The sequence below is a fragment of the Coffea arabica genome, chromosome 6c, assembly GCF_036785885.1.
Source record: "Coffea arabica cultivar ET-39 chromosome 6c, Coffea Arabica ET-39 HiFi, whole genome shotgun sequence".
Taxonomy (NCBI): Eukaryota; Viridiplantae; Streptophyta; class Magnoliopsida; order Gentianales; family Rubiaceae; genus Coffea; species Coffea arabica.
Genome location: NC_092320.1, coordinates 17,341,870 through 17,359,301, shown reverse-complemented (window position 1 = coordinate 17,359,301; position 17,432 = coordinate 17,341,870). Strand labels below are relative to the sequence as shown.

General features: G+C 37.0%; 1 protein-coding gene across 3 annotated transcripts; it reads right to left on the bottom strand.

Moving 5' to 3' along the window:
* Positions 1 to 3,799: 3,799 nt before the first annotated feature.
* On the bottom strand, positions 3,800 to 16,241 carry LOC140008523 (villin-2-like). 3 transcript variants are annotated; one of them, XM_072053157.1, is made up of 23 exons: positions 15,752 to 16,241; positions 13,679 to 13,831; positions 13,218 to 13,317; positions 12,976 to 13,044; positions 12,660 to 12,896; positions 12,403 to 12,580; positions 12,134 to 12,266; positions 11,196 to 11,355; positions 10,975 to 11,122; positions 10,792 to 10,892; positions 10,549 to 10,707; positions 9,963 to 10,031; positions 9,813 to 9,881; positions 9,590 to 9,727; positions 8,539 to 8,667; positions 7,864 to 8,011; positions 7,755 to 7,765; positions 7,536 to 7,676; positions 7,321 to 7,446; positions 6,100 to 6,162; positions 5,222 to 5,477; positions 4,502 to 4,740; positions 3,800 to 4,366 (listed from the first exon to the last, which is right to left on the bottom strand). In XM_072053157.1, the coding sequence occupies exons 2-23, from the start codon at positions 13,732 to 13,734 to the stop codon at positions 4,253 to 4,255; spliced, it is 2,844 nt and encodes a 947-aa protein (XP_071909258.1). In that variant the 5' UTR covers positions 13,735 to 13,831; positions 15,752 to 16,241; the 3' UTR covers positions 3,800 to 4,252. The 3 variants fall into 3 exon arrangements, 2 of the variants coding, with proteins under 2 accessions (XP_071909258.1, XP_071909257.1); XR_011815935.1 differs by lacking the exons at positions 3,800 to 4,366; positions 4,502 to 4,740; positions 5,222 to 5,477; ... (1 more) ...; positions 7,321 to 7,446; positions 15,752 to 16,241 and adding an exon at positions 14,821 to 14,961 and having other exon boundaries at positions 7,537 to 7,676; positions 7,755 to 8,011; XM_072053156.1 differs by lacking the exons at positions 3,800 to 4,366; positions 4,502 to 4,740; positions 5,222 to 5,477; ... (1 more) ...; positions 7,321 to 7,446; positions 7,755 to 7,765 and having other exon boundaries at positions 7,537 to 7,676.
* Positions 16,242 to 17,432: the final 1,191 nt, after the last annotated feature.

The window sequence follows — 17,432 nt, the reverse complement described above, 5'->3', positions numbered from 1 at the left end:
TAATGTTCCAAAATGTTTTAATTACTTCTTTCTTTGTTTTTGGAGAAGTGAACAAAGCTCCAATATCAAATTGCTTGTGTGACCACAGGCCTTAGGCCCTAAAGGCTCCACAATATGTTAGATTGCTCAAGGACTCTATCCTTAGAAATTCTGCTCACATAGTGTAGAATCTAAGTTTGTGCACCCTCAGACATGAGCCTATAAAATTCTAGACCATAGAAAAATACACACAATGACAATGGAAAGTCTAGATGATTCTACTAATTTTGTGGGAGGTCATCAATCACATTAATACCGCCAAATTGCTAAATTAATTTTTGGTATGAGCCTAGAGTTGCTAATGGAGCATTTTTGGGGTTAAAAATCTAGAAATGTGCATCATTATACTCCACATACATATGAAGATTCCATCACCTATAAGACTACGCCTTAAATCACTCCCATGTAGCATGCATGGGATTGGAAAACTAACAAATTGAATATCAAAATTATTGCTCCACTCGAAATATTTGTATGTATTGCTGGCCAATTTATACAAGATAACGTGACATTATTGGACATGAGATTACTATTTTCTCCACATACATATATCTTCTGATAGTTGGCTGGATAAAAAATGAAGCTAACTGTACTAATTAGCGTAGAACTTAGCATAATGCAACAGACGAAAAGGGATTAAAAAGCCTGAAAGGAGATGTAGTTTCTGTACAGATTGCTTTCTGTCATTAATCATTATTCATGCCCGGTTTGATAAGTATGCAGCAATCCAATTTAATGGTTTGTCGATAGACCATATCTAGTAGCATAATTAAGGTGATGATGTGATACTTTCTGAATAATTTAGGAAGAAATCATTTTATCATATGCTTTACTTCACACGGCAAATTGAACAATTTGTTTAATGTGATTTTACTAAACCCCTTCTTGCCTATGTCAATTGTTTGTAGTTTAGACTATCTTTTCTCTGGTTTCCAAACACGTCAATCATGATATGAATTAAAAACAAGAATGTCCTAATCACAATCTTATGGCAAACAAAACAGCCAAATGAAGAAAACGGTACATGGACCAAATCCTCCCATTCTATGTTCAAGAAATACTATTAGTAAGACATTCCAAGACAATCTTTGCTCGTCTATTTAGGTGAAATCTTTCTGCTACCCTCCATTTTTTTTCTTCCCCTTTTGCACTTGATACTTGGCATCAAGAATAAATATAATGTTTTTGCCGTATAAATGACAAAATCACAAGCCAGAATGTATGTATTTCTTAACCACCAGCCCAGCCTTTGAGCTGATGACCACTACCAAAGTATTAAAGTTTAGTGGGGTGGGAACCACATTAAAAGTGGTTTTGCTTTAAAAAATTCAAGTGGGTGTACAGTGCGCCCGTTTGGTCCGATGATGGTTCAGTCCTTTCCGGATTATCCCTAGGCCTCCTTAGGTCCGCTCGCTCCCCCTAGTGTAGGATAAATAAGGTTATACAACAGTTATAGTCACTAGGAAAAATAATGTATGTCTTTCTTACACATGGCAGTTTCTAAATTGGCCAAGTTGCCATCCCCCATGGCCAATTATTGAAGACCTAATAACCTAAGCTTTGTTAACATGGAAAGGTGATGAAATATTTTAGCAGAAGTTCCATTGGCATATATGCTCTCACGGGTGGCTTATGAATGTTCTGTCATTCACATGACAGAAGACCAAATCCTCAAGCACTATACCACACACGTATATGCTCTGTTATCCTGTTTGTCAGGTCACTAAGTCTACTTGCCACTAGTATGAGGAAATTAAGTGAAAAGTTTGATTCTATCTGGGATAAATTCCAAGTGTTGTGTCATCATATTATAGTCTCGTGGACTTTATAAATACTTCCACAAAAGTTGGATGCAATGATCTATAGCATGTGTGAGTGAGTTGTTTTGAGGAAAGAAAACAAAGTTCACAACACTTCCTGGTCCCCAACAAGAAAAAAGTTGTAATAGGGGATAATTATAAGACGGACCAAACTTAAAAGAGATTCCCTAAACCTGTAATCCAAAATTTTCTTGGATTTCTAATTTCTAAAAACTGTAAGCCCAAGAAAACGGGGGGGAAAAATCTGATCAGTATGCCATACCCTTGAGCTTGTCTCTGCATGTTATAAATAATTTTGGTTATACAGGTGAATTATGTAACTGATACAACAAGAATGGAGGCGTGTGGATACCCAACCAATGTTTCTAGCCGACCAAAAAGAAGAAGTGATGATCAAATACCACAAGACTGAAATTTTAAAAGTGTACAAGGGTTCTAGCAACCAGATTACAAAAAGGGAACGTCATTTCTAAGTAGTGGTTGCTATGGATGAGTGTTGTTCATAAGTACTCTGATGATTCATCTAATATAGTACTTGAAAAGTTTGATGAATGAAATGGAAGTGCCAAAAGTTGTAGGGTAAAGATGACCTAAAAAAATCTCCAAAACTCCTCTTTCGGCCCCAAAATATTTAATATGGCTCCCAACGAGCAATAAAGAACTGTTTTGAGTCTTTATAGGTGAGAGACTTGAGCAATCATCATGACATTGGAAGGGCTATAAGCCCTTCTGTCATGCAAGATTTACAACCTGGCCTTTCTTTTTTCTGGGGGTGGTCCAAGGTAACTCATAGAGCTACCCCTCATCCTCCCACCCCCCCCCCCCCCCTTTCCTCTCTTTCATCCCCACCAAATGAATTCCAATAACAGAAAGAATGGATTTGCAGATAAAGTATAGAACAGATGATTATCCCATGTTTGCATGACCTACATCCCTGGGGTATAACTTGATTGATTGTCATTATTGTGTCCATTTCAAGGCAATTGTAAGCACCAGCATTTTCTAAATCTTCGCAATAATCCATGAGGTGACAACCAAATTGGCATGTGGAGTTCACTTTTTCACAGCAATTAGCAAAGGGCATGTGAAGACATATTCCTTTAAAAGCAAAAGGAGAGGAAGTGAATGTCAAATTTACAAGTGAAAAAGGTACATCGGGTTCAAAAGGAAAACATGGCCTGTGACTGAAATCATTACTCATTGACCTCCTCAGCAGCGAGAAAAGTCTCAGCATGCATAATCCGCCATATTTAGTACTACTAAATACAGCAGACATCCTTAAAGATGCAGGACAACTGTACCCAAACCATCAGTTTGTCCTACAAACTGCTGGTGTAGTTCCCAAATATAAGTATTTGGGACTCTCTCTCCAAAATAGACAACTGCATGGAAGTAGATGTTACCAGTTCTTGGAATTTGAATGGCTAGTCCAGATTGAGCTCATCTACCAATGTATGAAGCTCATCAGTCATTAAAAATTACTATGAAAATTAAGCTTATAAAGAAATGTTTTATCAGTGCGGTGGACTCCGCGCAACTTGCAGATGCTAGAGAGCAACGCATTGCAGAAGAAGGTCCATCCACAATAAAGACAAATTTACCAGGAGAAGCCAACAAAGGCACAGACACCAAAAACCAGAGACACTCGAACAGAAAAGAATTCAAAAACAGCAAGTTATTAGGTCCACTCCAATTGTTTAGCTTACACGCAGGATACTGTGTGGTAGCATGTATTAAGAATCACAACCTGCTTACATTAGTAGCCTTCATGAGGCACAATTAGAGTGAAAAGACTCTGAAGGTGAGGGAGAAAGAGCAAAGAGTCATAGTAGCTACCGATGGTTACAAATCATCCATGCCGAGCAGAAATATGGACAGTCTCAATCTATGCATTTCCAAAACTGTACCACCATTAGTTCCCCTACTATTTGAGAAAAGTAGAAAACTAGAAAGCAGTCTGTCATTAACTTTACGACATACTTACAGTGCAACAAATATACATCATTTCCATGAACCAAAAGAATGTTCTGTAAACATAGCAGAAAAATAAAGGAAAGAGATCTGCAATAGATCACAGACTGGGATACATATTGACCAAATCAAAGAATATGACATTCCTCTTGTTTTTAAACTATAATCTCTGGATTGTGACAAACCCAGCAGGACTAAGAAGCGGGAGAAGAAGATCACACTTCAAGCCGGCACCACATAATCAAACCCGTACTAACAAAATCTAGGTCACAATAACGCAGACAAAAATTGCTATAAGTGCAAACCAGGCATGAAATACCTATAAAAGCAGGTTGCTCTGGCAGAGAAGATGTCAAAACCGAAGACCGCAAGTATAGATAGAAAAAGAGTTGATAAGACGGTAGATGTTTTGGATTTTGTTTCTAGAAGAGATCAGCTTTCTTTTTCAGCATGTCTTGCTTCCACTTAGGCAATTTATAAAATGCTTCTTTTGTCATTCCCAGTACAGCCTCAAATTCCTCATCAGAGAGATAAGCCTGAAAATCACGGAAGGCAACTCATTATGACTTTGCTTATCACTAACTGACAATCCATCTACAAACTCTAATTAGAACTACTATGTTGTCAAGATATGCCATACTCTAAATCCATAAATTAATGAACCAACTAACCTCCCTGCGTTTAAAATCAATGCCAGTGACAGGATTGTCAGATTTAGCCTTCAGTTGTTCATAACTAAATGTACTTTGAGTACTTTCACCGCCATTCTCATCCTGCTCTGAATCTGGCTTTGGTTCTGAATCTTCTCCATTGGTCTGAACTGCAAGCTCAGTTATCTCAGCCTCAACTTCTGAACCTTCTTTAGAATCTTCAAGGTCCGGAGGGGAATTTTCACTCTTCAACCCCGATGCTATCAGCATTTAATAAAATCTTACATTACAGACAGATATGCAGACATGCTTTTAAAACAAGAAAAGAAAAAACATCACCACCAAAACCTAGTGTGCTTAAATTATGTTTGAAATTAGGAATGGCTTTTCAGACATAAAGACTGACACCAGCAAAATGGCTTAACTAGATTCTACATAAATAGCTTCAAATCTGACTTTCTAAGGAGATAAACAGTATCAAATTTGTGGAATATGCGAACTCCCAAGAGTAATCTCTTAAAACACTCATCCTTGTGCTTTATGTGAGTAGTTAACACTTAGCATGAGATAAGAAAAAAACTTGCCAAATATTTCTGTTGTGTATCACAAGTGCGGAAGAAACATAATCCAGGTTCAACAGACAGATTTATTTATGCAACAGCATAAGAATGCTGGGTAGTAATTCCAAAAGCCATAGGTACAAAGCAATAATGACAAACTAAGAATGATTCATATGATTACCAGGACTGCCAGTTTCCGATGTCGGACTTCGACCAGGTCGAGCTGGAGAAGAATCAGGTGACCGCTTTTTTTCAGCAGTAAGAACAGATGATAAAGCAGCAACAGCAGCTGCTCTTTGTGATCCCTGACTCACTCCTGCAGACCTTGCTGCAAGAGTAGGTTTTGCAGAACCAGTTGAATTAAATGCAGAGTTTAAAGCTGCTAAAGCAGAAGCTCTTTGAGTTGGTCCTCCCTGATTTGTACCATTTGAGCGTTCCTGGTGGTCAAAAAACCAAAAAGGTCAAAACATAACACACCACATAGTTAGCAAGAATTTCCACATATCACCAAACAAAACAGTTTAGACAGAAACCAATAAATGCTCCTATAATTCAGCAACTTACCCATCAAGTGGGCAAATAATATATTACACCTTAAAGATGACTACCATATTTTCTCTTCAAGATCACAAAAATTCAGCAAAAAAGATTAAGCAGCAATACCATGAAGCATGACTGCCCAACATTATCATTTCCATAAAGCTGGAAGTGCAAGCAGAAATACTGCTACCAAGCATATAGCTTAGGTATCAGAGAAGGAACCAGAGAGCCCCTTTAATAAATTAGGACATTGTGAACCATTTTTCCTTCACTTTGCAAGAGAAATAAGACAAAACAGATTCGACATCCTTGCAATAAGTTTCTCTGATTATACTTTCTTTTTCCCTCAACTGTATCTTAGATCAATACATAAAATCAGAAACATAAAGAAAAATCAGAGCTACAAAGTTTGAAAACTGCTATTACAAGCTGTAATCTAGCCATCAACTTAAGTAGTTAGAATTGAGAGAGATATATCCTGTGGATGATGAGTTAAACATATCATATTCTTGTTCTTACCTCTGTGGCATGGCTTGCACCAAACAGCAGCAAAACCTTCTTCTGGAATGAGTTTCCATGTGCCTGTTATAGTGAAAGACAATTAATAGCATTCTCACACACACATCATCTACTCAAAGGAGACAATATTGAGACAGAGATTAAGAGATGAGTAAATTGACATCCATATGGATGTTCAAGCCATGACAAAGAATGCCAATGAACTCAACTAATGGCACAATCACTTTGAAGCCCCACCAGTGTATCTGATTTACAGTCATAATAATTAAATGATGTAAAATGACACGGGATATTCACAAATGTGCAATGACAAAAATATTAGCCCACATCTAATTTTGATGAACAATAATTTTCAAAGAGATATCAAGCCTCAGAAATATGGAAGCAATTGCTAGTATGAAGTAAATCAACTAACAAGAGAATAAAAGACCAGTCACACTACAATTAACTTCAACAGTAAACGACCTGAGATAAATCATGCCCCTTGGAGACACCCTCCAGCATACTACATCACTAGCATAAAAAGACAGCAAGAGAGGGTTTCTATTGCCATGAACAAATCATCCCATGAAATAATTTAAACTGCAACCCATTTCAAGAGTGTCACTCTTTTACAATTTCTCATTCATTTCTAAGGGCATCATGGCACTGCTTTTAACACTTTGTGTGTTAAAAGCAGGACCAACAAAGCATAAGTGCAGACCATATCCAAGGACCATATCCAAGATCTCCCCCTATGCCTACAGAGTTGAGATGAATCTCTGTGCAACTATCAAGCACAAATGACACTACACCGTGAGATGAAGTCAGTAAAATGAAGAACTGTTTGATACATCAGACATAGTAATTCTTCTTTCAGAATATCTTCAACAAAATCTGGGATCCATAAGCTCATGAAAGCTAAGTGTGCTATTTTCTGAAAAGCTAGAATGGAATCTTGACCAAAAGGGGGTTAAAAAAATTCTTCCCTCTTATTTGACTTTAACGTTCATTCCCCACATTCCCCACATGCAATTTGTTAAAGGTGATTAAAGCATGTCATATACATTAACCAAACATTAATAACCCTAATCCAGTATCTCATCAACAACTGCAAATAGACACATTAAGCTTGTACAAGGCATAAATATTATAGCAAAAGATTCAATAAAAAACCTACTGATTCTACCTAGGAAGAAGAATGAAGATTAAACTGAAATGGAGATATTTGTGTCAACATACCATAGCTTTTGCAGGATCCCATGAAAAATATGTTGTGAAGAAGCAGGGCTCATTTCCTTCTGTGACTTTGTATAGTGGAACCTTAGGAGACAGCCCCTCCAAAGATGCAGCCAGCTCTACATATTTCTGAAATGATCTCAGTGGTTAGTAAATGAAAGGAATAACGACATATCAGCAGAGTAGATTACAAAAGCTAACAGCAGCTTAAGTTATACCTGCCCATTTTCAAAAGCACTCTGCTTTTCTTTAGCATCTACTGACTGACCAACCCAAATAAACACTTCAGCATGTGTATCGAGTATCAAAACATCCTCAGTCAGCAGATCATCTTGGGAAAAGTTGTAGACTTCTTCAATCTAGGTTTGATAATTAGCAAATGTTAGTAATAATACATAAGGTAAAACTTGCAACCAACTTTAAGGTCAAGCACATACCTCAAATTTCCCTGACAATCAACATGCGGCAGAAAGCATCATCAAAGAAACAGTTAGAAGTTTGACATTAAAAGAAGTAGACGTTTGGATGACTAACTAAATGAGCTACCTTTGTTAAATGAAAACGTGAACAAGTGGGGATCTCTGGACACCTCTGGAGTCACTTTCTTACTGGTGTAACTTTGCTTTCCTCCCAGAGCAAACCAGAATGCAGAGCTCTCAGTTCCTTCTTTAGTATGTTTCATAGCTACTCCTGGCTGAAGTAACACAAGAAAGTGGACATGGGCACAAGAAGTGACCAGTTCAGTTTTGGATACAAGATTACAGTCAGGCTGCGGGGGAGGGTTGGGTTGGGTGGTATGGGGGGAGGGAGTGTAAGTGAGAGGTCCTGGGTTCAAGACCTCCCACTTACACTAAAAAATAAAGTTAAAAAAAAAAAAGATCACAGTCAAGAAAGGAAACAAACCTAAATTAGCTGTGTAAACTCCTTAAAGTTTAGGCTCAATTCTAGAAACACAGCAATCTTGGAAAAGCTACACTAACTACATGATATCATGGTAAAATCTTTCTCAAGGCCAAAAGAATGTGCTCATTGATATCAACCATATAGCTGACCAGAAGTCTTGTCCCGCCACCAACTCAAAACTCATGCTAAGACACAATCACTCCAACATCTCCAGATAATCATGTGGACACTTTTCTTATTGCTTTCACAATGCCTTTAGGCCAAATATTCAATTGTTTTTGCCAAACATTTTTGTCAAATATTTTCAGAAACTCTTACCTTCAAAAATTCAGCAACCTTAGCTGCTAATTGCTGCTGCTCAAATGTACTCTGACTCCCATGCCAACTGAATAATGAAGAGCCAGATTGTAGAAGGAAAGATTCATTAGAGTTCAACGAGGCTGGAACCTGAAATGATGATAAGATGCACCTTAATCAACTCAAGATATAAATGTAATTTCTCGATTAGATAATTTATTAAAAGAAGCAAACAAAGTGCGTATTCAATTAACAACCATGTTCATGACAAAAGAGGAGACGAGGATAGAAGTGTTAGAGAAATCAAAGGCAGGCCAAAAACCAAGCAACCAAAGAGGGGCAAGAATCAATATAGGTCAAATTTTAATTCCTATTGTCAATCATTTAGAAGGTGATCAATTGTCCTAAGGCCTGACTTATAATATGGGGAAGCTAAATAAGAGAAGATCCCCAGTATTATGTCTCTAGATAAAGAATTACAAAGCCCTGAAATCAGTGAATTAGAGCCAACTGCACTACTGATTTGATTAAGAAAAACTTCTTTGCATGAAGCTCAAAATGGACAAATAAGTATTTCAGTATGCAGCCCGAACAAAAGGTAATCCTGAAAAGGATACAAGGCATCCATATCATTTATGGCCAATTCATAGCCCATAACATATTGCAGCACAATTTTTGCATTAAAATTCTGAAAAGGACTAAAGTTTTTACATAAGCTGCAGAATGGCAGCTTCTCACAATAAGCTTTTCCAGCTTTAAAATAAGCTAAAATCAAAAGTCAAGCAAAGACCTTAAACCTAGGTATTTTTAAGCTTGAGAAAACTATAATAAGCTATTCTTAAGCAACTGAGGAGAGACCCTATATTCAATTAAAATGACATTACTATACTTGAATTCTAGACAACCAGAAGGTTGATGATTAACCATATGAAATGCACCCAAAAAAAAGGTCCTTGAGGAAAGAGTCACCAATGGAACAAGAATAAGAAAATAATCAGTATATCTATGAATCTTGAAAATCCTATGGAAAATGACATCTGAACAGCTGAAGTGGAAATTGGATCAAGCATACCGCATCAACTTGAACTACTATGTCATTATGCACTGATGTTCCAGATATCCGAATGAGTGCAACAGAATCAGGAGTGTAAGTTTCATCATTCAATCCTTTGTCAGCTATGTAATTCTTATACCCAGAGCTGACTCCACCCTGTAATGGAGCAAAGAATCAGAAGCAATTAAACCAATACATTAAAGAAGTCAATCAGCATCAAAATTGCACAAAGACCAAGTACCTTAAGGACCACCATTGGCTGAAAGATGGCAACAAACTGCGGCGGCTCTTTCCCTTGATATATCCTACCCTGTACAATAAGTTTATCTCAATATTCATTTCATGATGCTAGAACAGAAAATAGGGCGAAAGAGAGTAGCAGTAACATTACCAATACAGGTCTTCCCTTCAACGAGTTGCACATTGTGTTAGCTAGCCCGGCGGCCATAATTTGGTCCTCCTAAAGTCCGGACACAAATTCTCATCAGGACCAAAACAAATTATACATGTGCAAAGTTTTCAATGACTGATAAAAAAGAAATTTATCGTTTGTGCCAAGGGAAAGTATTAACATCGGCATATGGATGTATGCCCCGGACATGATGAATGATCATATTAAAAAAGACATCAAAAGGGGCTGAGTTTTGGAAAGATTCTTTCCCCCTTGGTCCCCTACATGAAAAAGTATAATAGAGGGGGCTTCACTTAATAAGTTTTACTAGCTCAAAGGTGAGACAGCCAATTACTTTAATATACTGAAAGTACGGTGATGAAAACAGTTTGCTATCAGCGACATCATTACTAATATCACTTAACAATAAAGCTCTTTTCTGCAGGACAAACTAAAGCTCTTTAACTTAACTGAGGGTAAACTTGAAAATTGCAGACAAGCTCAAATGTATAAAGAACTGATGAATGCAGTAAAATGAGAAGCAAGTAGTTCTTATTTGGGGCTGTAAAGTGACAACAGCAATTACCTGAATGCTATCCTTTCCAATCCAATAGCACAAGTAATACTCTTCTTTCTTATCATGAGAATGGTAGGTGTAGAGAATGATATAGCAATCTCCGCTAAAGAATTTACCAATATCTTCTATGGGAACTGGAGTCTTTGCACTGCCATTAATGCACCAAACCTGGATATGGTATGAAAAACATTAGACACAAAACAAGGTAACCAGATTACGAACCCTCAGTAAAGATTTTATTAAGAGACATACCTCAATTTTTCCACCTACTTCTAGCAATGGAGGGACTTCTTCATTCACTGGAGCACTTTTGCTTGCTCCCTTAACACCAACACCTTGTTGCTTCAGCAAAGCTGTCAAGTATGAGAGAGTTCCAGAATTAAAGAAACACACCCAACCAAAGGTCAAGTTTGTTTTCAAATGAAACCAACTTACCTGCTACTTTTCCTCTTCCCTCCTCAGCAACAGGTGCTGATCCTGATGGCCAAGAATCAAAGTTGGACTTAAATGAATGTGTCTCATAACCTTGAATTAGCCGTGTTATACTGGTTGACTTCGGTCTATTTTGGCTAACAACAAACTCCTGAAAGTGCGAGAAAGGAGTAAGAGTTTGCATCATCTAAAGAGCAGAAGAAGAATAAGTGTAAAACTTGTACCTCAGCAGCTTGAATGGCAGTCTTCCTCTCATCGACTTGAGTTACCCGGCCAACCCAAACAAAAATCTCAGAGCCACAATCCAACAAAAAGCACTTGTTATTCTCCAAAATAGATTTTGAAAGTTCATCATCTACAGGCTTAACCTGACCATCCACAACACTAAAGAGAGCCAAGCCAAGGGCAGAGTATCAAAGTTAGTACCTCATATGAAACTAGATCAAAGCATCAAATCACAATATAAAACAGCTCAATACATGTGACTGCATGAGAGAGAGAGAGAGAGAGAGAGAGAGAGAGAGAGAGTTTCCTCAAATTATGACTGCAAAAGTAAAAGATCATCCAAACATTTCCACAGAAACATATGAATGACAAAATATCTGCAGATACAGACAACATTAATGAGAGCTGCAGCTATCCAAGCAATATCATATGTTTAGTGCACTAAAGTACTCTCACTCTATTGAATTGAGCATTTATTTAATATGACCAAAGCATGCACTCCTAGTTTACATGTTGCCAGTCACAGATGAGAACATACTGCACAATGGATGCTTTGTATAGAAAAAGACAAGAACATTTGTAAAGTAACAGTCTGGATGAAGTTAATAAGCCAGAGGTAGAATGACAACAGAATCAAAGAACAATGACTAACACATTCAGAATCACTTCGCATTTATGGTCATTTCTAACAATTGAAAAAGTAACAAATAACGCAAAGAACTCCAAAAAAATGATGAAGTGAATAACAAAAAACATGGCATTTTCACATCCAAAGCAAAACGATCTTCTTTTGAGCTGTAAATTTAGTTTCTACTGGAGTTTGTGCCAGCTGCGGACAACTGTTTAAATCATGACTCATAAGTGCTTTTCAATTTAAGAGAGATAAATAACAAGAAATGAAGGTGGAACAAAAGGATAGTACCGAAGGGATTATTACCTGTAGAGTTTTGCAGGAGTCTTTTCTGGAATAATATCATCTTCACTAGCAACCTTTTTTCCAATTGGTGCAAACCCACCAAAAAGGACCCAGAATTCACCAGAATCGGACTCCGTCTGCAACTTTCCATCATCTAATACAGGAATAAATATTAGTATAAGCAAAAACATATTAGATGAAGCTGTACTAAATAATCATTTATATACACTTGGACTAGTTAAAAAACTGAAGGAACATGTTGAGACTAGAGAAGCCAATAATATCCTTACCAACAATTGCAACATCACATGTCCCCTCATGATACTTTTCCTTCAAAAACTGAATTACTTCCAGTGCTTTGGCCCTCTCCTGTATGTTGGAATTTGCACCATTGAACTGAAATATTTTATCTTTGGTATCCAGGATAAACACATCATCATGATTCAGTGAGGACCGAGAAAATGGGACCTAGGAAAAGGAAAACAAGCTTAGGCCTCTTTGAAAATAGCTCGATTAGAATAGCACTACTATCCAAATTCTTCTATACCTGCTTTAACCTTACAACACGTTTTCCTTTACACACATACAACCGTGTTTCAAATTCTTCCTCCTCGGGTTTCTTAAATCCAGATGCCACACCACCTTCCAGCGGTATAATACATGGTTTGAAGTATGACAAGAATTTGTCAGACTCATGACCTTGGAGTTCCCTGTGCTGTACAGCACGGCCACCAAGAATTGCATCAAGTTCAACAGTTTTGATAGCCGCTGTTCCAGCCTCATCCTGTACCAAAGTTTCAGAATGATAGTTAAATTTCACCTCAGTAATGGTTTTTACACAATTAAAAAGAGGCGGACAATACCTGGCTGGTATCCTTTCCAAGCCAGAAATGTATGTCATATAAATATGCTCCTCCCTTGCCAGGTGATGTCTGACAGTGTAAATGGAAAATACAGATCAATATTAGTTTTTATAAGTTCACTGGATCCATACTTAAAACAGGATAAAAAAAGTTAGCTCTTCCTTCAGTCATAAACACTCAATTCGTAAAAATGAGGCACAAAAATAAGATAAAAAAGAAGAAATATCGGAAGCCATATGCACCTGCAGGACAATGTATGAATCACCCGAGTAGAATTTACCATAATCAGATTTTGGTAAAGGAACTGGTTGGAAGTTCTCAATTCTCCAAATCTCTGTCCCTCTATAGTGAAAGTTAAGTTCAGCCAAAATATGGTATGGTCAACATAAAAGAAATTTAGCACAAAAGGAACCAGCAAAGACAAACATGCAAAATCCATGAGCGTGTTTGGATTGAAGATTATTTGGAAAGGTTTTTCATGTTAGTATAGTAGCAATTTTCGCAATGTGATGTATGTGGGATAAAAAGGTGGTAGGAAAATGTTCGGAGAGAATATTAAGAAAAACTTTGTGGAATAGCACTCAATCCAAACAAACCCATCTCATTGCAACATGTGACTCGTTCCATATTTCATGAAATAAATGGAATAACAAATATTGAAAGATCAGTATAATCATCCACTGTAGTCTTTCAATGAGGATACATTCTCTGACCAGCTCCCTGAAATGCAGGTTCTAAAGCTTTCACAGAGCTCGACATCTTGTCAAATGCTTCTTGCAGCCAACTCTTCCAAGAAAATAGTGAACAAGACTTTTAAAGCTTAAAGGTCCAGTAGCCTTCACTCTCTGAACAGTGACTACACAAAAACAAACAGCAGCAGACAGGCTTAGCAAGAACAGAAAACAATATCAAGTCACAAGTTGAGTCCTATACCATGATTTTAGTGAATGATGCAAACTACATCAAAGACTACTTTGGACAGATAGCATCCATTGTAAAGAACACGAGAATGTTGTAAATTTGGTAACTTAAGAAACTAAACCCATTCCAAATATGGGAAAAGAAAACAAACTGGAACTTAGATGTCACAGATGTTCTAATCTTCAACAAGAAGCTAGATGTTTTTGTCAGTAACTTCAACAAGCAAATCATTCTTTGCAAGTATAAAATTCTAGATCACTGAGCCATTTTGTATAACAACAGGCTAACAAATCTGCAGTGTAACTTGCTACCTTCAAATGACCTAAGAAAGTACCTGCAACCTGTTATGCTCCTGCCCATATCATATACTTCTAAAATGAAACCCCCTCGTTTTATGTCCTTCATTTAATACCAGCAGATTCAAACTGGACACACGAGTGAGTGGCATCTCATTAATCCACTCATAGTCAATGAAGAGCCAGGCAGCAAATTCAGAAGACATGCAGCTGAAATGGTCACCAATAGGTCCCCTTATTGGGCTTAATATTGTGCATTCTTTTTTGCAAGATGTGATACATTAAATTCAAAAGGAAATGCTGATATAGTTTCAGCATCAAATAAAATCATCTGATGCATGCAGGGCAACAATCCCTAAAACTACAAAAGTGGCAAAAAGCTGCTTTACACTTCTTTCTTTGATGAGTAGAGCAAAAATCAATTCACTTTTTAAATGCTCAACTCCCAATAAAAGACTAATGGTCTGGCAAAGTACGTTGTGTAAGCTAGCTCGATAAAATGGCCTAGAAGGATAACAATAATGTAATTGATCATTGCTTGAGATTTTCATTGTAGTGAACCAAGATTTAAAGGCTTAAAGTGCAAGTGCTGGTAATATCGAAGTCACAGCATGGGAACATATCTCACTTTCCAGCTAAGTTCTCCAGAGTCCCTGACATAATTTACAGAAGCTGCATCTCTCTTCCTTACCCACTCTTTGTAGCTTTGATGATCCAGAGCAACATTTTTGTGCGGTAGAATGCAAGTTGGATCGAGCTTAACTTCAGCTAATCTCTTTCAATATACACATTTCTTCAGTATAGTTGAACCATTCTAGCCACCGGCAACATCCAAATAAACACATCATCCAAGCATCCATCTGAACAGCATTTGGCCCTTTTCTGTCTTGAACTCAACCTCCTCACAGCTGAGCTAAAGAAACAGTCATCAGCCAACCACTACAGAAACTTCCCGTTACAAATATCTTTCAGCTTTAACAAGAACTACTCCCACGAATCACCTTCTCCTCCTATTTTCCTTATTGACTTCCACCACTTCAATTAACCAATCAACTAAGGTCGGAATCATTTCCTAACGAGAGTATCATGGAAAACTGATCAAGGCACCCAACTTCAACAGATTAGAATAAAAACCTCCAAGAAATTGATAAACCTCGAGAACCCACCTTCAGATACCCACGAATTTGATCAGAAAAAAGGATAAAGCTTGAGCTCAGTATACGAAGACCCTATCTTTTTTCATATCCCCATTACAAAATCCACAGATCAAACAAGACTCGTAACAAATTAAAACGATTAAATTTCAGCATGCAAACCATTTAAATCAAATCAAAATCATCAGAAACACAGACACACAAAGAAGATCATTTACAAAGCAAACACATTACAACACAATAACAACACTAATTACGCCAGACCAATGCTAATTAAACATTTCAACCTCAGATCAATACAAAAATTCAAGAAAAGAAACCCAATTCCCAAATTTCCTGAAAAGCAATAGATCTTAACAGAAGCACCAAAGCCACAATTGAGAGGCCAAGCATTGAGAGACTCACCTGAGGAAAAACTGCAATCAATCAATCAATCAATCAACTGGCAATTCTTTCTAGGAAAGCTAATATAATTGAAGAAATTGTGGAGGGACACAGTTGTGAGGTGGGTTTAGAAAGAGAAACAAAGAAGGGAAGGATAGAACGAAAGAAAAAGGGGCATGGAACGAAAAGAAGAGAGCTTGCAAAGCTGGCAAATTATATATATTTATTTACGTTTAAATAAACAAAAGTAGACAAATATTGTTTGAATGATACGTAAAAATAAAAGCAAGGGAGAGAAAGGAGAGGAAATAATTGATCCCTTTTTTGGTGAATTCTCTCTCTAGCTTTTCTGAGATTTGTTGCCAGAAAATTTGATAATTCTTTTGCAGAGAGTATATTCACAAATTTGAAAAAGAAGAAGAATCCTATAAATACATCATGATAATACAGGTGTATACGGAAGTGTATTTGTACCTTTTAGAGAGAGAAAGAGAGAAAGGAAGGGGGGGGGGGGGGGGGGGGGGGGGGGGGGGGGGAAGAGAGAAAAAGGTGATGGTGATGGAAGGAAGAAGAAAGGATCGAGCAAAGGAAGAAGGCAGTTGTGGCTGGCAGTGTGTGACTGTGTGAGAGATAAAGAGGAAAAGCTATCTGCTTTGAGTGGCGTGATGAGTTGGAGAGAGAGAGAGAGAGGGGGGGGGGATTATGATGATTATTAACGGTTAAATGGTAATGTAATGAAAACATTGATGAATTTTCGGGCAAATTTCCAGGTTGGCTTTTTTTTTTTTCGTTCGCCCTTTATTTTTTGTTTACCTAAATATATAAATGTCATAGCAATAAGCAAATTGTATAGCTGTAGGAACTTGTGTGTGTGCAATCATCTGTGGCAAATGATTAATTACTCTAATAATATTTGGATAAGAGATTATTTGAAATAATTACTCTAACAAATTTTATGATATGTGAGATAAAAATGTGGTTAAAAATAAAACATTGATTGAAAAATACGAGAAAAATAATTATATTTTGGATAATATGACTATCCAAACACACTTAATATTGCCACCATCCAAATGTAATGGATATAAATTTTGTCTGTGTAGTTATCATGACAACAACTCAAATGTTATTTTCACACCAACTCTTTTGTTAAAAAAAATGACAAAATTACTCCCCTCTCCTGTCTGAATTGCATCTTGAATGTCAAATGATATGGTCATAGGTTAAATGTGTTCTTTTTTCTTTTTGTGACAACAATTTTTGTTAAAATGACAAGATCACTCCTCTTAAATTTGAGCTGCATCTTAACTTAAGAAAAGCGAATTTAGTATACCATCTAAAAGGGACGGAGGAGGATGGATTTGGATGATTCAGAAGAAAAAGAGTAAGTAAGAGATCTAGAGTTTAAATTCTCTCACTTATACTAAAAAAAAGGTATACCATTTAAAAGTCGTATAAATAAAAGCCATGCTCGTAGCTTTAACACGAACCCTTATGTATGGTTGCATGCTTATGTATTTTCATTTTCTTGCAATTAGACAAGGAGAATGCTTAGAGGAAAGGGGAGATTGCATCCAATTCCAAAGCTTATTAGTACTATTATAAATCAGATTTCACAATTCCTTTTGGACATCATACCTTCAGATGTTTGGATTGCCATTTTCTGCTAGAAAATTGAGTTATTTTCCATGATCACATTTCC

Excerpts from the sequence above, each read along its gene's own strand:
- LOC140008523 (XM_072053157.1), bottom strand. The coding sequence starts at position 13,734 with ATGTCGAGCTCTGTGAAAGCTTTAGAACCTGCATTTCAGGGAGCTGGT. Across the intron at positions 12,267-12,402 it reads ATGTGATGTTGCAATTGTTG|ATGATGGAAAGTTGCAGACG; the intron begins GTAAGGATATTA and ends TTCCTGTATTAG. Across the intron at positions 10,708-10,791 it reads AAGTAGGTGGAAAAATTGAG|GTTTGGTGCATTAATGGCAG; the intron begins GTATGTCTCTTA and ends TACCATATCCAG.